At 44.4% G+C, this 26,237-nt stretch overlaps 1 protein-coding gene across 1 annotated transcript; it reads left to right on the top strand.

Moving 5' to 3' along the window:
- TAS2R60 (taste 2 receptor member 60) lies at positions 18,687 to 20,465 on the top strand. Its single transcript, XM_003134589.2, has one exon. The coding sequence runs from the start codon at positions 18,783 to 18,785 to the stop codon at positions 19,725 to 19,727; it is 945 nt and encodes a 314-aa protein (XP_003134637.1). The 5' UTR covers positions 18,687 to 18,782; the 3' UTR covers positions 19,728 to 20,465.

Below are 26,237 nucleotides of genomic sequence, written 5' to 3'. Positions count from 1 at the left end.
TTGATTCATTGCCACCCGATGAAAAATAAGAAATATTATGGGGAAGAGGAGAACACTGAAGATGAGGAAAATACTTATTCATCCAAACAGCAGTCTTGGTTCAGAAACCTGAGATTCAGTCATTGAAAAGTGGCAAGTAGATAAGAGTTGGGTTTTTTTGGCCCCACTGGGCAATGGGCTTTCCGAATGATCTCTCATCCCCAGCAAAGGCAGAGTTGTAGCAGCTTCTTGATATTTTCTGAGGAAAAGAAGAGGAGTTCCCATCGTAGCGCAGCAGAAATGAATCCGACTAGGAACCATGAGGTTGCAGGTTCGATCCCTGGCCTTGCTCAGTGGGTTAAGGATCTGGTGTTGCCGTGAGCTGTGGTGTAGGTTGCAGACACAGCTCAGATCTGGAGTTGCTGTGGCGGTGGTGTAGGCTGGCAGCCACAGCTCCGATTAGACCCCTAGCCTGGGAACCTCCATGTGCCAAGGGTGCGGCCCTAAAAAGATTAAAAAAAAAAAAAAGGCATAGACAGAGTATGTAATAATAATAAAGAGCAAAGTCAGGAGCACATATGGAATCCTTAAATAAAATTAAGTGAGAAAATGATGTATGCAAACGGACTTAGCTTAGCGCCAGCCACAAACCAGGTTTTCAATGAATGTTGGTTCAATTTAAGATGATATTTCTTTCCTTGGACTCCCTACTTTAATACTTCATGATTTAAAAAAAAAAAATCTCTTCTCTTGCTTTTATTACCGTGGTCTGATGAAGAATGATTAATCCGTCAGCCTTTCTGCCTGGGACCTGCTCATTCCCTGCTGGATCCACACTTACTTACCCAGAATTCCTGCCATCCGGCTGCAGTTCTTTCCCAAGTCACCCAGTTGGAAGCTGTGCCATAGCAGCCAGTGGGAATCTCTATCCTTCATTTCTGCTCATGCAGACACAAGGATGGGAATTTTCTGTGGGGCTTGTCAGGAGGAAGTGGAAAACTGGGAATGCTTTTTTTTTTTCCCCCCACTTCCAGTTTTACTGAGATATTAGTGGCATACACCGCGGTAATAGTTTAAGGTATACAGCATAGTGATTTGACATATGATTCAACATCAGGAAGTGGTTATTATTACCTTAAGTTTAGGGAACAGCCATCATCTCATATAGATACAAAGTTAAAGAAACAGAAACATTTTTTTCCTTGTGATGAGAACTCAGGAATTACTCTTAACTTTCCAAGAGAACATACTGCAACATTAACTACGTTCCTTATTTTGTTCTTTGCATCCCTAGCCCTTGTCTATTTCATAACTGGAATTTTGTGCTTTTTGGCCACCTTCATACAATTCCCACTCCCTTCTCTTGACACCCTCTCCCCCAAACCCCAGCCCGCCACCCCACCTTTGGTAACTGCAAGTCTGATTTCTTCTTCTAGGAGTCTGTTTTTGAAGTATAATTCACTTTCAACACTACATTTGTTCTGATACACGACAACATGATTCAATATTTCTGCATATTTCGAAATGATCCCGATGATAAATCTAGTTGCCATGTGTCACCACACAAAGATATTATATAACGATTGCCTATATGCGCTCCTCTATGCATTTCACACATGTGATTCATTTGTTGTGTAACTGGAGATTTCTACCCTTTTAATTTCCCTCACCTATTTGTCTCCTCCCCCATCCCCTTCCCTTCTGGCAACCACCTGTTTGTTCTCTGTATCTATGACTTTGTTTCTGTTTTGTTATGTTTGCTCATTTTTTTGGTGTGTGTTTTAGATTCCAAGCACAAGTGAAATCATCCAATATTTGTCTTTCCCTGAGTTACTTCACTGAGCATAATACCCTCTAGGTCCATCCATGTTGTTGTAAATGGCAAGATTTCATTCTTTTTTAGGGTTGAATAATTTTCCATTGCGTGTGTATATGTCTATCTATGTATTGATCATATCTTCTTTATTCATCTGTTGATGGGCATTTTGGTTGCTTCCATATCTTGGCTATGATTTTTTAAATCATCTCTATTGAATATAAGAGGAAATATATGAGCTTCCACATCATTGCGGGAGCGTAGTGGAAGCTACAGTCTTTGCTTGTTTATTTTACCCTCCAGTTCCCACTAATAGTGGTATACAGGTCAGCACGTTTTAGCCTCATCCTAAGAAGTGTTTCACAATCTGCTACCACCAGCACTCCCCTCACCCATTTTGCCTCTAGGAAGTTGTATAATGATGAATGGTGGGTGGGGGTTACGCGAGGACCTGAGGAGGGGCAACATAGAAGGGGTTGGAGAAGAGAAAAAATTAGGAGAAAAATGGAAAAGTGGAAATCTTAGATTGATTCTTTTTAAGCAAGATGATGAAACCATCTTAGAAACATTACTCATGTTGACTTCTGCCCTTTCTTTCTCCAAATGATTATGAAAAACATATACTTGGAAGATTTTAGTACAATTATGAGTAATATTAGATCATTATAATTCCTGTTTATGGAGGACAGCCATCCAATACTTAATTGCAAGAGGAAAATGAATCCGTGCTTCTAGGAGGCTGTGCCATTTATAAAAAACAAAGAAGAATAACTTGGCTTTTAGCTTATAGTCCTCTACTTGTTGCCTTTTCTCATTTTTTCCTAGAATTTCATTCAAGTTGGGAGTTCCCACTGTGGCACTGTGGGTTAAGAATCCAACTGCAGGGGCTTGGGTCACTCAGAGGCATAGGTTCAATTCCTGGCTTGGGAACTTCCATATGCCATGCGTGTGGCCGCCACCACCACCACCAACAATAAAATTTGTCGAAGTCGTATATGCATCCAATTTAAAGAGCCGGGGAGTTCCCGTCATGGCGCAGTGGTTAACGAATCCGACTAGGAACCACGAGGTTGCGGGTTCGGTCCCTGGTCTCACTAAGTGGGTTAAGGATCTGGCGTTGCCGTGAGCTGTGGTGTAGGTTGCAGGCTTGGCTCAGATCCCGCATTGCTGTGGCTCTGGTGTAGGCTGGCAGCTACAGCTCTGATTAGACCCCTAGCCTGGGAACCTCCATATGCCGTGGGAGCGGCCCAAGAAATGGCAAAAAGGACAAAAATAAATAAATAAATAAATGAAGAGCCAGATTTGTCTGCCACTTTATTTTGAAAAACAGTGGTTCTTGCTCCCATCATCTTCCATTCCCCCTTTCTCAAGGCAATTACCTTCATTTTCTTTACGTGTGTGTGTGTGTGCGTGTATGTTTCTGTCTTTGTCTCTAAATTTCATGCTTGCATTACTGCTTTTGATTTTTCAGTCTTAGACATTCATTCCACTATGGAACAGAAAGACTTAGTTCCTCCTGCCTCCATTTCCATGGCCGACCCTTTTCATCCTACTTTTCAATATAGTTTAATTGTAATGTTGGCTAGATCAATATTCAGTGTTTGAAATCTTATGACCGTGTCATAATAAGAAATATACATGGAAAATCCCACTGTGGCTCAGCGGGTTCCAAGCCTGACTAGGATCCATGAGGATGCAGCTTCGATCCCTGACCCTGCTCAGTGGGTTAAGAATCTGGTGTTGCCGTGAGCTGTGGTGTAGGTCGCAGATGCAGCTTAGACCCTCTAGGCTGGGAACTTCCATATGCCCCAGGTCCCTGCCTCAGGTCCTGACAGAACTCCTAGGACCCCTGTCATTTCCTGAGTGGTAGGGTGCTTTTGTGCTAATATAGGGTTTTTTTTTTTGTCTTTTTGCCATTTCTTGGGCCGCTCCTGCGGCATATGGAGGTTCCCAGGCTAGGGGGCCAATTGGAGCTGTAGCCTCCGGCCTACACCAGAGCCACAGCAACGTGGGATCCGAGCCGCGTCTGCAACCTACACCACAGCTCACGGCAACGCCGGATCATTAACCCACTGAGCAAGGGCAGGGGTCGAACCTGCAACCTCATGGTTCCCGGTCAGATTCATTAACCCCTGCCCCACCACGGGAACTCCTAATATGGGATCTTTGATCCCAATTCCTGACTGGAGCTGCTAAGACCCTAGAAATCTCCGGAGTGTTAGGAGATTTTATATGCTAATGAGATGAGTGCGGGCCCCTAGCTTCAGGATAGGGGCCAGTCAACCGAAAGACAGACTTGGTTAGAAGCCTGGAATTTTCAGCTCTACCTCCAACCTAGAGGGAAGCTGGAGAGTCAATCACCAGCGGCCAATGACCTAATCAGTCATACCTACGTAATAGAGCCTCCACGAAAGCCCTCAACAGGGGATTTCAGAGAGCTTCGGGTTGGTGAAACACGTCCACATGCTGGAAAGGTGGAGAACTCCAGCTTCACAGGGACAGAAGCTCCTGCTCGCAGAACTAACTCTTCTGCACAGAAGCTTGTTAAAAAGAAATAGACCCCAAATGGAATAATTTGCTTTAAGGCTCCATCTCAGCAAATCGAGACTTAATACCTAGCCTAATTACAGTCACAACCTCTCCAAGAAATGTCACCTTTAACCACGTCTTCCTTTACCATGGCATACTTTCTAGCTTTGGAGGAGTGGCTCCCAGAGGAAATATATAGAAAGCAGACTTTTTTTGAGACTTGGCTTGGCTTGTCTGAAATGCCTTCATTTTGCCTGTGTCCTTGAGTATCCAGATAGAGAATTCTAGGTTAGACATGATTGTTGTATTGCCTTCTAGCTTCTGAAATTACTTTCAAAAGGTCTAAAACCACTCCATTTCTAATATTTTGAATTTGGTACCCTCCCTCTCTCTTTTTCCTCTTAAAAAGCTTGTAGGATTTACTCATCCTGCTCAGTATTATGAAATTTTATGATGATGTGCCAGATACTTGCTGGATCCTTTTAATATGAAAACCCATATCCTTTCGTTCTGGGAATTTTTCTTCACTCATTTTGTTGATGATTTTCTGGCTTTTGTTTATCATATCTCTTTTTCAGAACTACTATTGCTTCAGTATTGGATATTGTGGATTTGTGTTCTCTTGTTTTTCAGTTACTTTTTTTTTTTTTTGCTGCATTTTCTGAGATCATAAATTTTATCTTCTAACTCTTCAACTGAGTTTAAATTTCAGGTATGTTTTTAATTCCCGTGAGCGTTACTTTGGAAAATTTTGAGTGTTCCTTTTTAAGGAACATTCTGTTATTTTTTTTTTTTTATTTTTGTCATTGTCTCTTAATTCTGTGAATGTTGATATTTGAGGAGAAAGGTTTCTTTGCCTTGCTTTGCTTTATTTCTTTGTTTGGGTTTTATCTTCCATGAGCTGCTGCAATGGCAATGCCAGATCCTTAACCTGCTTCGCCACAGGGAAACTCCTTATCTTCCATCTTTTTTCAGATGTCTCAAACTCCCGTTGTCTGCTCTGCTGAGTTAAGGACAGAAAGGCTGACTGGGGTAGTTCCCATCGTGGCTCAGTGCTAATGAACTCGGCTAGTATCCATGAAGCTGGGGATTTGATCCCCGACCTCCCTCAGTGGGTTAAGGATCCGGCATTGCCTGTGGTGTAGGTCACAGACATGGCTTGGATCTGGTGTAGCTGTGGCTGTGGGGTAGGCCAGCAGCTACATCGCAGATTCGTCCCCTAGCCTGGGCCTTCCATATGCCATGGGTGTGGCCCAAAAAAGAAAAAAAGAAAGACTGATTGCAAACCGAACTCTTGAATGGGACTGGTTGACCATAGGCTTCGTCGTAGAGTGATTGACTAGGCCAATTATTTGAAGACTCTCTGATCCTAGTGCTTCTAGTTCACCCTCTTGGAATATTCAGATTCCTGGAAAAGACTAACCTCCTGCCTGGAGGGTGAAGGCTAGGGTTCCGGTGTTCTCTATGTGCCAAGTGAAGAAAAAGCAATTGTCCACCTAATTTCCCTGTTTTCTTTCTTTCTTTTTTTTTTTTTTTTTGTCTTTTTGCCTTTTCTAGGGCTGCTCCCGCGGCATATGGAGGTTCCCAGGCTAGGGGTCCAATCAGAGCTGTAGCTGCTGGCCTACACCACAGCCACAACAACTCCAGATCCAGCCGCATCTGTGACCTCCACCACAGCTCTGGGCAACGCCAGATCCCTAACCCACTGAGCAAGGCCAGGGATTGAACCCGCAACCTCATGGTTCCTAGTCGGATTCATTAATCACTGAGCCACGACGGGAACTCCTAATTTCTCTGTTTCCCATGTACCTTTGCCTCAAATGTATTGGCCTACCAGCTCAGAGATCCTGTTTCATCTTCTCCAGAAAATACACCTCCAGTCTTTTCCCGGGGCAGGGAGGCACAGTTGTCTCCAAGGCAAACTGGGAGACGTGATTTGGGGATCTAAAACTTAAACTGATTTTTCACCAATTCTTACCATTTTTTCCTCTGATGGTACCTGGGACTGCAAATCCTAAGTAAAAGTCAGGTTATTTTTTTACTTTTCCTTCTGTCTGCCTTCAGTTTTCTCAGGTCTCCTCTCTTTTGTTTTTGTTTTTTTTGGGGGGGGGATTTTTTTTTTTTTTTGTCTTTTTGTCTTTTTGTTGTTGTTGTTGTTGCTATTTCTTGGGCCGCTCCCGCGGCATATGGAGGTTCCCAGGCTAGGGGCCGAATCGGAGCTGTAGCCACCGGCCTACGCCAGAGCCACAGCAACGCGGGATCCGAGCCGTGTCTGCAACCTACACCACAGCTCACGACAACGCCGGATCGTTAACCCACTGAGCAAGGGCAGGGACCGAACCTGCAACCTCATGGTTCCTAGTCGGATTCGTTAACCACTGCGCCACGACGGGAACTCCTTTTTTTTGCTTTTTTTAAGGACTGCACCTGCAACATATGGGAGTTCCCAGGCTAGGGGTCGAGTTGGCGCTATAGCTGCCAGCCACAACCGCAGCCAGAGCAACGCAGGATGCGAGCCTCATCTGAGACCTACATCACAGCTCACAGGAACGCCAGGCCCTCAACCCACTGAGGGAGGCCAGGAATCGAACCTGCATCCTCCTGGATACCAGTTGGGCTCTTTATTGCTGAGCCACAACGGGAACGTCCAAGTCTGCTCTGCTTTTTTAACCACTCTTCCATCTACATACTTGCCAGCTTCCCAAATATTTGTTTTTTTTTCATTGTAAATGCTGTCATTGTGAATCGGTGTCTTCAACACGAAAAACAAACAAACAAACAAACGTAGGAGTTTGGGGAGGGAGCAAAAGAAGATGCATCAACTTAATCTGTGTTTTTCCTTTGGTGATGTTTGATGTAGAACAGCAGTTTCAAATTTGTTTTTTGCTGTGGCGTTTCTGTCTTTAACTTAGATCTTATGCGAAAGCTCGGTCTAGAAAGTAGATATAAACAGAGCTGCTTTGTTTGATGAGAAGATGTGGTTCTACTGTCTCCGTTATCCTTTGAACCGTGAAGAGTTCATGGAAGGCATGGCTTGTGAACCACAGAGTTAGAAGCCAGTGAATGTGATTTCTCTCCCCCACAGACATTTGAGTGGAGCTTATGGAAGGAGAATTGCTTTGTTCCTTAAGAGGTGAATTGTATTGCTTCCAATTTGCTCCAATGGCACAAGACAGAAAGAACTAGTCTAAAAAAATTTGATTAGAAACAAAATTGGACTCTGGATCTCCTTGCAGCCTAAACTTCTCATTAAAAAAAAAAAATGAGTTTAGAATGCTATTTTTAGTTGAAAGGAAACTACAGTTACCCGAATATTAAACAATGTTGAATGTGCTTACATACTTTCATAATTGAGGGTATTGCAAATTCCCAAATTATTTTCAAAGAGCTAAAATGCTGCTTTATACTGGATTGCTGTCAGATCCAACGTTTTATCCAAAGTTATTGACCCAAATAGGATAGTGAGAGGAAGTCTGTAGGGCCCGAAAATTATTTGGAGCTTATTCTGTATGAACATCATTAGAATTATACAGTTTGGCCATTAAAAGCCTGGCTCTTTCCTTCCTTCTCTACCTTTCCCTGACACAGACCATCAGTTACCTGCTGAAGCCATGGTCACTCCAAGGTCGGTGGGAAATGGACACCAACACATACAAACCTTGTCAAATCAAATGTGTCTTTTCACATGTCTCTGTGGTAGCCCAGTGCATTTTTGAATATAATTAGAAAAAAATAAAGCAAAAAGCAAATCCATGAATAGAAGCCAAAAACCTCCTTTATGAGAGCAGAGCAGCAAAATGAAGGACGTGCACGTGGGTCTTTTCAGAACTATCCACTTGGAATCCAACATTCTGCTGTTACTTATTGGATGGTAGCATCATTTCTCAGAGGACTCAGGTATCATCTTTAAAAATATCACCAGAGTTCCCGTCGTGGCTCAGTGGTTAACAAATCTGACTAGGAACAATGAGGTTTCGGGTTTGATCCCTGGCCTCGATCAGTGGGTTAAGCATCTGGCGTTGCCGTGAGCTGTGGTGTAGGTTGCAGACGTGGCTCGGATCCCGCATTGCTGTGGCTGTGGCGTAAGCCGGCAGCTATAGCTCCGATTAGACCCGTAGCCTGGGAACCTCCATACGCTGTGGGAGCAGCCCTAGAAAAGGCAAAAAGACAAAAAAATAAAAATATTGCCAATTGTGCTATAGAAAAGTATTCATGGAGTTCCCATCATGGCTCAGCAGAAACAAATCTGAGTAGGATCCATGAGGACACAGGTTCAATCCCTGGTCTCGCTCAGTGGTTTAAGGATCCAGTGTTGCCATGAGCTGTGGTGTAGGCCGGCAGCTACAGCTCTGATTCAACCCCTAGGCTGGGAACCTCCACATGCTGCAGGTGTAGCCCTGAAAAGACCAAAAAAAAAAAAAAAAAAAAGAAAAGAAAAGAAAAAGTATTCATAAGTTTCATTTGCAGACATGAGACACCTTTAGGAAGAAGAAACATGACCCAAACTCTTGGAGAGACACCTGGTATTTTGACTGCTTTTGCGTGTTGCGTGTTGGAAAGTCTCAAAAACAACACTAAGTTGTCTCAGTGCTCTGCTTGTGGCTTCTTTTAGAGAAAAACAATAAATGGGACAGGGGACCTCTCCAGGACGTGGCTGACGGGGCACTGAGAGGTGGATGAAAAGGTGCATGAGGAAGGGCGCGCTTTCAACCTTCTTATGGAAGAGGATTGAAAGAGGAGGGAACACTCACTCTGTAGAGCTGTTAACTGCAGGAAAGGAAAAGTCTTGGGAAAGACTCTTTCTGGCAAAGCAGATGCTCTGCTGACTGCACAAGTCACATGAAGATTGCCTGTGAATGCACAGGGGACACTCGGTTACATGTGACCGCAACAGGGCGTGTGTGCCATGGCCTCAACTTGCTTCTTGATGACATCATGGAGCTGGCCTTTCCCCAAAGTATTCTGAGAACAGCCAAAATGTTGTGAAACATGCAGAAACCACTAATTACCATTGCCTGTGAGAAACTAGAGAAAACAGGCAAGAAACGAAATCAAGTCACTGAAGCTCGGTTGCAAAACCATTGAGCAGATTGGATTATCAGCTCTTGGATCATCTTTGGAGAAAAATGAGTCAGCTCTTCAAGCAAATGCTATAGCCTTTTTTTCCTGAGGTCTGCACTGTAAATAGTTAACCTTGGTTCTGTTTCTTTTAAATCTGTCACACACAGACCTCTGACTTGTGGAATCTGGAGTGAGACCACACGCAGGAGGAAGTTAGGCTGTCATCTGTGAGTGGTCCCTGCGGAAGACCCTGACTCCAGGATCTTCCCAGCTTCTCCACCTGCACCTCTACCTTCCTCTGGCTTCTCCTTTTCCCCCACTTTGCTTGTCTTTTTTCACGTTCACAGGATTCTTTTACAACCCACTTTAGTTGAGTTTTCCTTCATGGGTACCTGAGCCTCCATTGGCTGACATGAACCAGTGTCCCTTTGTGAAGTCGGTGGTGGAGGCGAACAGTAGTTAATGTGTGTAAAATCACTCTTAAGTGGCAAAGGGATGCTCTAAACAAGCTGGTTGTTATTATCTTCAGCATTGTTCTAGGACATCGTTCATTCTACAAACAGCAGTCCCGCCCTGGCGGCTTGGTCTCAGCTTTATTCTTAGCTCTTCTTGTCCTACCAACTCTTGCTTCGCCTGGCTCCTATTTTGCTATCCACTCAAGATCTGAGCTCCTCATTTCCCTTCTCCTCCTTATGACTTATCTACTCTCTCTCATTTCCTCTGAGGAAATGATTAATTTTGGTTTTCCAAACAAGGTGAAGCTAAGGTGTTAATGGCTAACAGATTTGATGATAACACATCAGGTAACCTCAACGGTTTAAGCAGAGATTCCTTGGATTCCAATATGGAGCCTGCCAGTGAAATTTTAGGCAACATAATCGGTCCCAGGACAGGAAAGGGAGCCTTTTCTTCATGCTTCCAGGACTCTCTGCATATAGATGACTTCTTATTCCACCCGTTTGAGAGGTGGGTCTTAATATAATCATTGGATACGGAATAAAATATTAACCATGAAGGGTCAGGGAAGGTTTGTGGTTATGGGAGGAAAACAGGGATAAGGACATATTTGAAGGAACAGTTGGGAAAGAAATAGCACGGAGAGAAATTAAGTGCAAGATATGAGTATTTTTGATCCTCCCCCCTCCCCGGAATCTCTATTCTGTTAACCATTTCCCTGCATCTCGCTCTGATAAAGAACAGGCAAATACAGGCTATGCAAACAGGCGGGGTGTCACTGACCTGGGAGTGATTTGCATGCCACGGGAAATCACAGGGAGCCTCTTTTCAAATCCTGGAGGACCTGCTTGGGGGTGTGTGTGGGGGGGTGTGTTGGCTGGAAGCTCTGCTTTTGCAGGAATCCAAGAAAAGAGCCTCTGAGTCTGTCGTCTCCACGGAGTGGCCTGGTCAGCGAGGCTGTGTTTCCCCAGCACTGCGAGCAGAGCCTCCCTGGAGAAGATGCTCCCCTTACCCACGCTGATCTTCATGGTCGTCTTTGTCCTGCAGTCACTGGCTGCAATGGCTACTGAATGACTTCAAAGTTACTGTGCTGAGCTGGGAGTGGGGGCGAGGCTGGACATTGCCCGCGGGTGCCATGATTGTGGCCAGCCTGGCCGCCGCCTGGTTCTGTCTGCATGGGAAGTCCCTCCTGAACAACCTCCTGGCTTCCTTTGACTCTTGTTCCAAAGATTATTTCAACCTCGCCCGGGATTTCCTCAGCACTCGCTCTTGCGGGCTGACTGCATTGCTCGCTCTTCTCTGCTCTGGGAAGACCTCCCGTTCCCACTCCGTCTTCCTCTGCTGAAAAGGAGGCGTTCTCCATCAGCACCCAGGCTGCTGCTGGGCTCCCCGATTGTATCGGGACTGACCCTTCCTCCCATCGGCTATAGAGAACGCAAGTCTTTTGCAGATGATGGCTGCCCAGAACTCCCACGACAGCGGCACCCTGGCTGATGGACTTCAGCCCATTGGTACTTTATCCCACCTCGGGTAGTTCTCCTGGGGTGGAGTCCACTCTTCCTGCTCCTGGCGTCCACTCTCTTGCTCATGTTCTTGCTGGACTGGCACTTGGGGCAGATGAGGGACCCTAGACCCCGATGGGGGACCTCATGATCCTAGCACTCCACCCAGGCGCGTACCGTGGCCCCAAAGTCCCTTGCCTTCTTCCGCATCTCTACACATCACATTTCTTGTCCCCGATAATTGTTGCTCTGAATGGCATATGGCTCTGGCACCACTGGCCCTGGGCCTGGGAAGTGGTGACCCACGCAGGCATCTGTCTCCACTCCAGGATCTTGGGGCAAAGCAGCCCCAAGCTGAGAAGGGCCCTAAAGAAGAGGCCTTGGTGAGCTCTGGACAAAGAGTCAGTATCAATAACAACTATCCTTGGACGAGGCTATGATTGGAGGGCTCTCCTCTTTTTATTGCCTTCGTTCTTCTCTCTTCTTTCTTTGCCCTGTTAATTCTTTTTCCATCCCCCTATGTTTCCATCATCCATTCCACTGGCCCTAGTCTCTGGTCTGGGACCCCAACCCCCTTGGCCTAGGATGGTGGTCTCATGTCTTCATAGGCCTCTCTCTCACTCACTATACAAGAAGCCCAAATAACAGCCTCCATGCAACATTTTGGTCCATAACCCCCCCCCTTTATTTATTTTTTTTAAGAAGGAGAATGTCACTTTTATTTTTATTTAATTTTTTAAAAACTTTTATTACTCAAATGAATTTATCACATCCGTAGTGTCCATACTCCCTTTACAGAGACTTGCAGTGGTGGTCAGTTGTCTCTGTAGTTAGCACAAATGTGGGACTTCAAAGCCTCTGGCCAAGACAAGAATTACCAGACCCTTAGCTTTGCCCCCTCATCTCATTGCAATGCCACCTTCCCCCCACTTGGGAGAGACCTGGCTTACTCCTTCCTGCCCCCCGACCAGGAAAGGTATGTGCCCGGTCCCTCTAGGGGCCTTATACACCCCAGCCAACCGGCAAGTGTATCATAAGACCCCATCTTTCCCCAGCGAACCAGCAGGTCAGCAGGTGCATGGCGAGACATCTCCCCTCTCTCCTTTGTCTCTCGGCTCTCAAAGCACACAGCCTTGCGCCCGGGGTCAGCTCTCCTTGATTATCAAGACGTTGCCCCCTGTGCATCTCTTCCTCAGTAAACCTTCTTTTCTTCACCTTGCTTTGACTCTGGAAAATTCTTTTTTCCAAGCTGTGTGTACAGATCATGACAATAAAGTGTTGGTTTTTTTTTTTTTTCCTTTTTAATGATGATGTAGGTTGTCCCACATCGTCCCACATGCATCAACTGGCTTCATCACTGCTCTGCTCTCAGAGTTCAGTCTCTGCTTAGCCCAAGGAAGCGAATATCTCCCCGTCTGCTCCTCCCCACAGCCTGTGATCTTTTGGCCCATCTGGGACTTCCTTCTTTCCTTTCTTTGCTTATCTTCGCCATTCCCTCTTTCTGGCCCCTGCTTAAGACTAGTGTTTATCGGAGTTCCCTTCTTGGCTCAGTGGTTAATGAATCCGACTAAGAACTGTGAGGTTTGGGGTTCGATCCCTGGCCTTGCTCAGTGGGTTAAGAATCTGGCGTTGCCGTGAGCTGTGGTGTAGGTCACAGATATGGCTTGGATCTCGCGTTGCTGTGGCTCTGGTGTAGGCCAGAGGCTACAGCTCTGATTAGAGCCCTAGCCTGGAATCTCCATATGCTGCAGGTGCAGCCCTAGAAAAGACAAAAAGACCAAAAAAAAAAAAAAAAAAAGGACTAATGTTTATCTACGGAGCCTTTTCTTTTGAATTCATAGACATCTGAGGGCATATATGAGTTTTGTGCTCCTAGGTCCTGTCCATGATTTTGTCTGTTTACTGTATGCTGAGTAAAAAGGAACTGTCCGATTTGGAAATGCTTTTAGGTTCTGGCCAATAGAAGACAGAGATGGGAAACAGGAAATTTGCTACAGTGTTTTGTTGTTGTTTTTGCTCTTTAAGGCCGCATCTGTGGCATATGGAGGCTCCTAGGTTAGGGGTCAAATCAGAGCTACAGCTGGCGGCCTACCCCACAGCCACAGCCACGCAGGATCTGAGCACATCTGTGACCTACACCATAGCCCATGGCAACACGGGATCCCTGACCCACTGAGCGAGGCCAGGGATCGAACCTGCACCCTCATGGTTCCTAGTCAGACTCATTTCCGCTGTGCCACAGTGGGAACTCCCACCGTTCTTAATTCTGAGAATCTTACTCTTCCTGTCTACTTAGGAGGTGACCCTGGCGGCCAGTGTCTAGAATGGTAGTCTCTATATTAGGGTGTTTGTATCCCGGAGTGTGTGCAAAATGCTCCATTGGAAGTGGAAAGAAGTGTGGCAGTTTCAGTTTCCATTTATTTTTGTCTCATCCTTTTAATTGCTTTTCTTGGCACGTGTTGTATAATGGGCATAATATATTAGAGCATTACACAAATATAACCAATGCAGAAAGTGGAATTCATCTTCTTTTTTTTTTAACTTATAAAGAGTTTACTATAAAAAAGTATGGAGACCAAGAGATGAGGCGAGACTGGGGGAAGCACCACACATGGTTTAACAGAGATTTATAGGTCTGAGCTGGTAAAAAGAGGAGTAATAAACAACAGAAGAGAGCAGAGGTTACAAAGACCTTTCAAATCGGTAACTGCATTGACAGTAAGTTGTCTGGCAGTGTTGGGAAGCTGAGACCCCCCAAACATTATGTTACAATGCCGGCTAGAAGCTGAGCTATGGTAAGAGGAGCAAGAAAGAAGAATAGAGGGGAGCTAACAGTGGGGAGCTTTCAGTTGGAAGAAGTTGATACAGGCTTTGAAAGGGGAGTTTCCTAAATTGTGGGAGAGGAGTATAAGGGGTTTCCCAGGGGGTGGAGAGAGGGTGAGGCTGGACAGAGGAAGCTGGAACGCTGGGACTATCCTATCATAAAGAGATTTTCTTTTCTTTTCTTTCTTTCTTTTTTTTTCTTTCTTTCTTTTTTTCTTTTTTTTTGCAGCATGAGTGAGCTGGGAGGGCAATGATAAATCGTGGGGACTGAACCTTGGGGGTTAAGCCAAAAGAGGGTTAGGTCGAGGCAGCAAAGGCAGGAGCCTCATGGGTGCCACCTGGATGACTGGCTTTACCTTGGGCAGAGCTCCAGAGCTTTACTGAATGTCTCCGGCAGGGAGGGCACGGTGGTGCCTCTCGTGTTCTGTGACATCTTCACAGCCTCTTGGGTTATGCCGGGTCTAGTGGGCTTATCCCAGGGGTTTTAACTTGGTTGATACTCTCAACCTCCCTCTCCTAGGCTCTAGCTCATAAAGAGCCAACACACATTTGATGGCTCCATCTGGACCAAAGACACAGCCCAGGATCTCATCCTGACTTTCAGGGCTTCCTGGGGGCGTATAATGGGGCGTATAGCGGAATGCATCGGAATCTCTCCCCGGCCTACCTTTCAGCCTGATGTGCCACCATTCCCGTATGCGAATCTTCTGTTGTAGCCAAACTATTTCCTAGACACAATCACACTTCCACCTCTTTTACTGGTATCATTTCTCCTTCTTTCAACATACAAGATAGTATCGCTGTTGTCCCGCAACGGAGGAGCTTGCTGCTACTGAGTTCTGGGAATTCTTGGGGTGACGATGGGGTGACACATACATTTAGAACCACACAGCCCGGGAGTCCTTTTTAATCCTCTGAGAAAGAGACCTGAGCTAAGTGTTTCCCACAGAGACAATCTACTGCCCTCAGGATGACACTCGTAAAGGCTAACCTGTGGAATATTCCAAATTTGCAGACCTTGCGTCCAGCAAATAAGAAAATCTGAATACAAAAAAGCAAAATGCAACAAACAAAAACACAAACACCATACGAATCTCAGTAAAAGATGCTGCGTACTAAACTATAAATGATCATTCTCCCTCTTGGATTAACTTCATCTACACACAGTGTACACCCAGTACATTTTTGTGGTTTATGATGAGTTCAGGAAAGCCCTCTGAGGGCAGATAACCCAGTTCATGGTTGTAGCCCAAGCACGTGTCACAAGATCATTACGGTTGACAGGAGATGCCTATCAATTGTTGTTAGTTGAATTGAGGGTTAACAGCCTATCTTTCCCATTATATGAACCATCTAAGATGGAGAGGGTAGATGGGGAAATAGACGAGTTTTCCATCCTACTGGACAGCGTAAGGGACCACGTCCAATCTCTTATGATAGAACGTGACGGAAGATAATATGAGACAAAGAATGTGTATGTGTATGTATGACTGGGTCACTTTGCTGTACAGCAGAAATTGGTACAACATCGTCAATCAAGTCTACTTTTTTTTCCTTTTCTGCCACAGCATATGGAAGTTCTCAGGCCAGGGATCAAACTGGCACCTCCAGGGAGACAAGCCGGATCATTAACCCACTGTGCCACAGCAGGAACTCCTAAATCATCTACACTTTTTTTTTTCTTTCAGATCTTAACTCCATTTTTTTTTGTTTGTTTGTTTTTGCTTTTTAGGGCCATATCCACATATGGCGTTTCCCAGGCTAGGGGTCAAATCAGAGCTACAGCTGCCGGCCTACACCACAGCCACAGCAACACAGATCTGAGCTGTGTCTGCGACCTACACTACAGCTCACGGCAATGCTGGATCCTTAACCCACGGAGCGAGGCCAGGGGTCGAACCTGCATCCTCATGGATGCTAGTTGGGTTTGTTATCACTGAGCCATGATGGAAACTCCGTAAACGATACTTCAATAAAAGGAAAGAGAAAATTAAAATAACCTTAAAAGGAAAAAAAAGAGATCTATTTTCCATATTGAGAGGTTTGTGTTTTGCCAAACTCCAGAGTTACGAGCTCAAAGTTTGCCTTATCGCTCCAAGTTCCAGCAGGAAACAGCCTGATGTTCGCCAGACGAACAAGGGCAGGATAGAGAGCCGAGTGGGGAACTCCATTCCTTGGAGATTTGCATCTTCACAGAAACGCAGCACGAATGAGCTACCTTAGTTCACCTCTTCTTTCCTAGGAAACATGTTTACTAGCAAGGCTTCTGTGTTGGGAGAACAATTCCACCTGGACTTTTGTCCCAGGTGAACCGGGAACTGGAAAGCTATTTTCTCTTTGTAGGGTCCTGTGCATGGAATTTGTAGGCAATGGTGCTGGTCCGGAGCTGAATGTCCTGTAAACCTCCCTCACTCGCCTGTCGCTGGATCCCTGAGCCGTCAGCATTGCCATCTTTGACCCAGAACAATTGCTTCCTGCCTCTCTCCCTGTGACATATTAACCTGCTTCCTCTCACCTGGGTAAATAAGCACCCACACGATTGCAGATTTTTTTTTTTGACTCTTTGAACCGCATTCCTGTTGAAAATGTGGCCTTTGCTTATGCCACCTTCTGCTACTTAAATTAGATATTAGATTCGTTTAAATTAGAAATTAGATATCTAATGAAAGTGGATATCCCAGATTTGGTGCTTTGGACCTCTGCTGCAGCTCCGATGCTCTCCTGAATTATTCTGGGATTGCTCGTCCCTCCAAAGGATGGGTGGAATAAAAGGTAGTCATTAGAATAACAGACGTCATCATCACCTTCCTTATTTCTTACGTGTGTGTAGAGATTTATAGTTTATATATTATGACATGTAATAATATAATATATATTATAAAGATACACATTTATTTGTGATCCACACTTTAGGGGTGAAGAAAGAGGGTTTCAGAGAGGTTAAACGACTAGTCCAAAAATTCGTAGATGGTGATTGAGACAAGACTCCATACCTGGTTTTCTGACTCCAGCTGGGGATGAAGCAGATAGGAGAACAGCATGCGTTGCTGACTGTGCAAAGATTTCTGGTCTTGGGTCAGTTTGGGTCTTGGTCTTTCCTCCACCTAACTGTGACTTTAAGTGGGAGTCTTAATCTGTAATTTGAGGCTTAATTTATTTCATCTATAAAATTATTGAATGTCTTCTTTCACTCTGAAAACTGAGATTCTAGTCCTAGATTCTAGCCTTATCTTGTGAATTAGAACAGATGACAGGGAGTTCCCGTCATGGTGCAGCAGAAACAAATCTGACTAGGAACCATGAGGTTGCAGGTTCAATCCCTGGCCTCGCTCAGTGGGTTAAGGATCTGACGTTGCAGAGAGCTGTGGTGTAGGTCACAGATGCAGCTCTGATTCTGCGTTGCTGTGGCTGTGGTGTAGGCTGGCAGCTGTGGCTCTGATTGGACCCCTAGCCTGGGAACCTCCATGTGCTGCGGGTGCAGCCCTAAAAAGCAAAAAAAAAAAAAAAAAAAAAAAAAAGATAATTTTCACATCTTACAGATGGAGATACTGAGGCACAGAGGGGTCTACTGACATATCCAATAACTGACAGTGATGAGTGGAACTAGGACTAACCCCTGCCTTGGTTCCTAGCCCAGGGTTCTTCCTGCCGTAGCCCACTGGTATTATAGCTGTCTCAGCAGGGTTTTCTCTGTGAAATGCCCTTTAAAGCTCACTAGTAAATTATGGTTACAAAATTCGCCCACCAGAGTTCCTGTTATGGCTCAGTGGTAATGAGTATCTGTGAGGACATGGGTTCAATCCCTGGCCTTGCTCAGGATCTGGCGTTGCCTGAGCTGTGGTGTAAGTTGCAGATGTGGCTCAGATCCTGCGTTGCTGTGCCTGTGGTGTAGGCCGGCAGCTGTAGCTCTGATTCGACCCTTAGCCTGGGAACTTCCCTATGCCGCAGGTGCAGACCTAAAAAAAAAAAAAAAAATTCACCTACCTGATTATGTCTAATGGTTTCCTATGTTCTATTTGAAGAGAATGGTCGCTATAAATAATAGGATTTGAATTAACCCCCCCCTGTCAGTAGAGGTTTTGCTCAGTTTGCTATCTGTCAGAGGGGTTTCCTAAAGGCACCTGCATCATTCAGTCCTTATGAGAACCGCAGACAATGATGATGCCTCAGAACAGGGCCCAGAACCTATCACACAACCGCGGATGAGAACGCTGACTGTGGATAAGAGGCTCGGCCCCTGGGTTTCCTCGCCAAGCAGGCCGCAGGTGTGAGGTCCCGTTTTAGATGTCAGCCTGGAGAAGCATAGGCTCTCACATAAGGGGTTCTAGGTGCAAGGGCCTGACACGGTACCCACACTGGGGTTGCCATGGGCAGACGGTAGGCAGAGGAGGACAGGCAAATTCATGGGCAGGCAGGGGGACTTTTGAAACTGAGCCTGAACTACATTTGCATCTATTCTGAGAAGTCACCTCTTCACGGTCCTCAGAGAGCCCACACCCTCTACTTTGTCCTCTGTACTTGGGGCAGCTGGAAGGACCCAGATCATTCCGAGCCTTCCAGAGCCACCCTACAGGATAGACCTTGAAGACTTGGGACCCATCTTGTCTGCAGGAGGGATGAGCGCAGAGGGTGTGGCTCCAGGACTTCAGGTGGCTGATAAGAGAGCCACCATCTTCATTATCATCTTGCTCCTTTTGTGCCTGGTGGCATTGGTGGGTAACGGCTTAATCACTGCAGCGCTGGGCATGGAGTGGTTGCTGCGTAGAACACTGTCACCCTGCAATAAGTTACTGGTCAGCCTGGGGGCCTCTCGCTTCTGTCTTCAATGGGTGATGATGAGCAAGAACCTTTATATTTTCCTGCATCCGATGGCCTTCCCGTACGACCCGGTATTCCAGTTCCTAGCCTTTCAGTGGGACTTCTTGAATGCTGCCACGCTCTGGTTCTCCACCTGGCTCAGCGTCTTCTACTGTGTGAAAATCGCCACCTTCACCCATCCTGCCTTCCTCTGGCTGAAACGGAATGTGTCGGGGTTGGTCCCATGGATGCTGCTCAGCTCTGTGGGTTTCTCCAGCCTCAGCACCATTCTTTTCTTCATAGGCAACCACAGAATATATGAGAACTATTTAAAGAGGGGTCTGCCATCCTGGAATGTCACTGGAAACGCTCTGAGGAGATCCTATGAGAGATTCTACTTCTTCCCTTTGAAAATTGCTACCTGGACAGTCCCCAGCAGTGTCTTCGTCGCCAGCATGGTGCTGCTCCTTACATCGCTGGGGAGACACACCAAGAAGGTCTTCCTGTCCATCTCAGGCCTTCGTGATACCAGCGCCCAGGCACACGTCAAGGCTCTCCTGGCTCTCGTCTCCTTTGCCGTCCTCTTCATCTCCTACTTTCTGTCACTGGTGCTCAATGCGGTGGGTGTGTTTCCATCCCAGGAGCTCAGGTACTGGATTGGGCAAACTCTGATTTATCTGTGCACAGCCGTCTACCCCATCGTTCTGCTCTTGAGTAACCGCAGGCTGAGAGCTGTGCTAGCGAGGGGCTGCTCCCCCGTATAGGGGGCCTCCTGAGGGGGCACTGATGAAAACCTCAGAGACGCTAATGCAGAAGGCCTGGGTGGCATGGGACGCTGCTTCTTTAAATCTCTCTGCCGCATTGCATGATCTCTCCCTTTTGGCCCACTTTCATGATGAGAAGAACTTCAGTGAAATAAGATTTCAGATGAGATGGAAGGTCCTGAAGCAGGGGCCTAGTCTCACTGATGTGCACTCATCAGGGCGTCGCTGATAGAGTTGGTGTTCCCTGTGGGACTTTATGTGGCCAAAGAAGCAGGGAACTTTTATTTCCTGTGACTAAACTCCTGGCGTTTAACGTTACCCTGCTGGAAACCGGATGCAAGAATCCCGACACATGGTTCAATTTTTATTGGTTGAATCAAGACTGGAGAAGATTTGTGGAAGCTCAGTTCTCCTCTGGCTTCATCCTGTAACAGCACACTTCCTCTTCCTCCTTGTGGTTTAATCACTTACCCGAATCCAGCCATCCACTGCTATGAAGTTCTCTTTCCTTCCATGTAGGGGTTCCTGGGGTTACGAAGCATCGTGTAATTTGTGCCCGTGTGGTCCTGCGTGTTACCCGAGTGTTGTATGTTCACAGAGTACTTTTGAGATCTCTCTGAATGCTAGGGGTTCGTATGTTGTTTACATTCTCTGCAGTAGCCCCCCATCTGTTAGTCTCGTCTGCAAATGTTAAGGTCCATGAACCCAGATGTGTTTTTTTGTTTGTTTGTTTTTTAGGGCGGCACCCATGGCCCATGGAGGTTCCCAGGCTAGGGGTCTAATCAGAGCTGTAGCTGCAGGCCTACACCACAGCCACAGCAACCCCAGATCTGAGTCATGTCTGCCACCTACACCACAGCTCATGGCAACGCCCGATCATTAAGCCGCTAAGTGAGGCCAGGGATCGAACCCACAACCTCATGGTTCCTCGTCAGATTTGTTAACCACTGCGCCATGACAGGAACTCCCAGATGTGACTTCTTTTATGTTGATCTTGGCATCTGCTACAATTTTTGACATGGAGAGGTGGCTGATACATAAGATTTACGAAGAAGCCTCACGGCTTGGTGTGGCGAAGCGTGTGAAGTGCTCTTCTGCCTTTCAGAGACCTCAAGCCTTCCTCAAGCTCAGTTCTCTCTTGAACTGTTCAAGCCGAGGTCCCTCGATGTCCCTCCACTTGCTTTAGAATCTCTTGGCCTTACTTCCTGTTTGTTTGTTTGTTTGTTTGTTTCTCTCCTTCTCTGCATTAGAAGGCAGGTCCCTGCTTTTGGCTTTTCGAGGCCAACATTCATAGTCTCTGAGCCCCTCACCTCTCCTGCCTCTTTTCTATCCCCCGCTTGGCCAAAAATTCCCAATTCTGCACGAGTTGTCCACCTTTTCCTCTTTACTGTTCTTCCTTTTTTTTTTTTTTTGCCATTTCTTGGGCCGCTCCCTCCGCATATGGAGGTTCCCAGGCTAGGGGTCGAATCGGAGCTGTAGCCGCCGGCCTACGCCACAGCCACAGCCACGTGGGATCCGAGCCGCATCTGCGACCCACACCACAGCTCACGGCAATGACAGATCCTTAACCCACGGAGCAAGGCCAGGGATCGAACCCGCAACCTCGTGGTTCCTAGTCAGATTCGTTAACCACTGCGCCACAACGGGAACGCCAGTTCTTCCTTTCTTTAATAAATGTGCCTCATCCCTTCTTCCCCCTCTCACTCCCTCAAGTGATCATCCTGCTCATTAGTGACGTGCTGGGGTCCCTTCATGGACCCTTGCAGGCGTCTTCTGCTGGCCTTTCTGTTGAAATGTGCAACTAAAGGATGTGCATGAGTTTCTGATCCCTAAATGTGATGTTACCCTCACACCCCATCCTTGTTTCTGCTGAGCCACGACGGGAACTCCCCCAACGCAGTTTTATGGTTATGTTTCAGCTGTAGTCCCTTCGCCGTCTGGCCAGCTTATTTTTGGAGGCCACGTATATATTCTGTTTTTCTTTGAGTTAAGCATGATGTAGAAATAATAAATGGGAGAGAGAGTAAAATTTGCCTGATATGACGATAGCTTTACCTTCTTTCTTGTGCATTTACATATTGCTAAGCAACTGCGAAGCTCCTTCCTCTGGAAATCCAAGTGACGTGACATTTCTCCTCTTTGTTACGGACCTGGTGGCCCTGTCCTAAGCACATTCCATCAGCTACTCTTTGTTCCTTCTCTTCTTCGTGTTATTAGCCTAGGAGAACAGAATATCTACCAGAATCTGAATGACCTCCCCACAGGGAGAAATCACCCTGGAACTTGAACACCCTGGGAAATATAAAAGAGTAGTAAGGTTCCTTGTATTTTTAAAATACCCAGCAAGATTTTTGCCATTAATTTTTGCCTGCAATCTAATTTCATCGTGCTTACCGATGGCATTAATAGCAATCACTTATGATTGCCTGTTTTGTGTGAGGCATTGGGCCAGAAAATTTATTTACTTACATCTTTTATGTGCTTAAGGTTTTTTTTTTTTTTTTTTCTTTTTCGGCTGCACCTGCAGCATGTGGAAGTTTCTGAGCCAGGGATCAAATCCGAGCTGCATCTTCGACCTCTGCCACAGCTATAGCAATGCCAGAGCCTTAACCCACGGTGCTGGTCCAGGGGTTGAACTGGCAATGCCACAGAGATGAGCCAGATCATTAACCCACTGCACCACAGTGGGAACTCCTATATGTTTCATTCTTTTTTTTTTTTTTTAACATGTTTAATTCTTCAAATAACACTGCAAAGTAGAAACTGAGGCTTTGAGGAGTTTACTGAGCTCTCATGGTCAGTGTGTGATAGAACTGGGATACTTTAATGCTATAGTATGTAAAACAGTGTGGTTTTGGTTTAGGAATAGGTAAGTATATCAACAGACAATCCAGATAAGACTTACATGGAAAATTCTATTTTATAAGTAAAGCATTTCAAGTCAGTGGAGGAAAAGATGGTCATTTAATAATGTTGCAGCCAATATAGAGTCAACATTTTATGCAGAATTCCAGGTAGACGATCTTTAATGAAAATGTTATTTAATTTTAATTTTAATTATTTTTAGGTTTTTTTTTTTTTTTTTTGGGTCTTTTATCTCTTGGGGACATATGGAGGTTCCCAGGCTAGGAGTTGAATCAGAGCTGTACCTGCTAACCTAAGGCCACAGCCACCGCCACACAGGATCCAAGCCCCAAGCCGTGTCTGTGACCTACACCACAGCTCATGGCAACACGGGATCCTTAACCCACTGAGTGAGGGCTGGGATCGAACCCGCCTCCTCATGGATACTAGTCAGGTTTGTTAACTACTGAACCATGACAGGAACTCCGTTATTTAATTTTTAAAAAGTTTTTTTTGTAAAATTTAACTTGTCGAGGTAAAATGCACAAGATAGGATGGATATGAAAATCTATATAATAAATAATAGACTTATTTATAAAGTAGAAATTATAAGAAGTAGAAGAAATTTAAACAGAATCACTAAAAGACTTTATCATTGTCAAATAGAAAAATAAGTATAACTAAATAAGCAGCTTGTATTGATAGATGTCAAACTGTACACTCTCAGAAAGCACAGCTTCTTTCCAAAAACCAAGAGAACCGTCATGAAAATAAACCTAACAAAAATTGCATAAAATAAAGAACTACAACCCAATCTCATTTAAGCATAGAAAATCCTGAAAGAAAAAAATCAGAAAGCAAAGTCCAGGAGTGCATTAAATCACTATCAAATGGAATTTAATCTATGAATTTACAGATGGTTCATTGTTAGGAAATCCATTAATATAAACTATCTTATTAATAAACCTGAAGGAAAATTCAAATAATCTCCTCCCCAACTGTTGTCTCTTGCAAAAAATTTAATACAAATTTTTGATAAAATACTCGATAATGTCTATGTTCAATAACATGATACATATATCTATCTCAGCACAAGATCTGCGGCATAATTAATGAATCTAGATATTGTTACAAAAGTCATGATATTAAAAGAATGAGTACAATACCACTATTTACATTTTAACCTCATATAATTAAGAAAGAAATTAATTAGAGACATTGGAAATGAGAAGTAAAAATATATGTTTGCATAGTTGAAAAATCCAAATAATCAACATAAAAACTACTATAGAACAATAAGAATTTCGTAAAGTAGACGGGTGCAAAATAACGCACAGAAATCAAAATTTTCTAGTAGATACAAAATTTTCTAGTATATACAAAATAATGCACAGAAATCAAAATTTTCTAGTATATACAAAATTTTCCAGTATATACAAAATTTTCTAGTATATACAAAATTTTCTAGTATATACAAAATAATGCACAGAAATCAAAATTTTCTAGTATACACAAAATTTTTTGTATATATTAGAAGATAGAATGAAAGAAAGGTTTCTATTTGTAGTAACAACAAATAGATGAAAAAATGGAATTCCCACTGTGGCTTAGAGGGTTAAGGATCTGGTCTTGTCTCTGGCGGTGTTTGATCCCTTAGCCCAGTGCAGTGGGTTAAGGATACAGAGTTGCTGCAGCTGTGATCTAGGTTGCAGCTGTATCTTTGATTCAGTACCTGGCCTGGGAACTTCCATATGCTGTGAGTGCAGACCTTAAAAAAAAAAAAAAAAAAGACGAAATACTTAGAAATAAATCTTATAAGAAATGTGTAAGAGATACACAAAGGAAATTTATAACACTCTCAGAAAACCATGGAAGAAGACATGAATCAATGGAATACAGTATCGTGTTTTGGATGAGAAGACTCAGCATTGGAAAAGCCATCAGCTACTCTTAAGTTAATTTCTTAATTTAATGTAAGACCTATAAAAATGTAAACTCCCCCCCTTGCTTCTAATCTTGTAAAAAAGGGTGCTAACATATTCTAAGGTTGTTACGGTAGTTGGAAGAAATTTTTTTTAAAAAGGTAGACAAGCTCTATTTTACATTAAAGCGTGGTTTGATATAAGGTATGAATATTAACATTTAAAAAGGATGCGTGACTATACGCAAGTAGAATAGATGGTCCAGAAAACAAATACTTATGTGGGCATTTAGTATAAATGTAGTGTAGATAAAATAATATTGAGAGTTACTGCTGTGGTACCATGGGCTATGAACACAACTAGTATCCATGAGGTTGCAGGTTCAATCCCTGGCCTCACTCAGTGGGTTAAGGATCTGGCGTTGCTGTGAGCTGTGGTGTAGGTTGCAGACTCAGCTTGGATACCATGTTGCTGTGGCTGTGGCGTAGGCTGGCAGCTTCGGCTTCAGTTCGATCCCTAGCCTGGGACCTTCCATATGCTGCAGGTGCATTTAAAAAAGTGAAAAAAATAATATTTCAGATCAGAAGAAAATGGATTATTCAATAATTGATACTGAGATAACAGGATAGCCATCTGAAAAAAATTAAAATGCTGTCATGCACCAGGATAAATAAAGTTCAAATAGATAAAATATTTGAATGTTAAAAACAATACAATTACTGGAAAAAGTGGGAGGATGAGGATTCTTTTAAAGCTTTTGGCTGCGGAAAATCCATTCAACTCATAAAATAAAAGATGGATCGATTTAAATGAAAAATTCTGCATGGTAAAAATTCCCAAGAAATTTACAAAAGGACCTGACTAGTATCCATGGGGATGCAGGTTCAATTCCCTGGCCTTGCTCAGTGGGTTAAAGGTCTGGCGTTGACACAAGCTGTGGAGTAGTTCACAGATGCAGCTCAGATATGGTGTTGCTGTGGCTGTGGCATAGGCTGAAAGCTGCAGCTCCAGTGCCTACCCTGGGAATTTCCATATGCCAAGGGTACTGCCCTAAAATGACACACACACAAACACACTTTACAAAAAAAAAAAAAAAAAAAAAAAAAAATCTGGGAAAATACCTGCATGTATAGTGAAAGTTAAATCTCTAATATATAAAGAGCTCTTGGAAACAATAGGAAAAAACAGCAATCCAAAAGAAAAAAAGACAAATAATTTTAAAAAATGTAATTCACAGAGAAGGAAATGCAGATGATTCTTAAGCATAGGAAAGGTAGTTAAACTAATTTATAACAAGAGAAATGCAAATTAAAACTATACTGAGATGCCATTTTTAAAACTATTTGGCAAAACTCCTAAACTTTGGAAATACTTTTTCACCAAATTATTGCAGGAAATATATTCCCTCTCTCTCTCCCTCTCTCTATTTGGCTGTGCCCAAGGCAGGTGGGAAGTTCCTGGGCCAGGGATCAGACCTGAGCCACAGCAGTGACCCAAACCACAGCAATGACAACTGCTGGATCCTTTATCACTAGGCCATCAATGAACTGCAGAAATATATTCCTCGACACCGCTGATGAGAGTATAAATGAGTAGGTATCCGTGGAGGTCAATTTGGCCACATCTGTCGCATTTACTAACGCACACACCCTTTGATCAGTGCTTTCCTCATCTAGGATTTTGGTATCACCTTCTCACTGGTCACAATTTGTGTCTTACCCTTTTGGGCTTGCTAGGACTTGAG

The sequence above is a fragment of the Sus scrofa genome, chromosome 18 (genome assembly GCF_000003025.6).
Source record: "Sus scrofa isolate TJ Tabasco breed Duroc chromosome 18, Sscrofa11.1, whole genome shotgun sequence".
NCBI lineage: Eukaryota > Metazoa > Chordata > Mammalia > Artiodactyla > Suidae > Sus > Sus scrofa.
The sequence above is the reverse complement of the archived record's forward strand: the minus strand, read 5'-3'. Positions and strand labels throughout refer to the sequence as shown.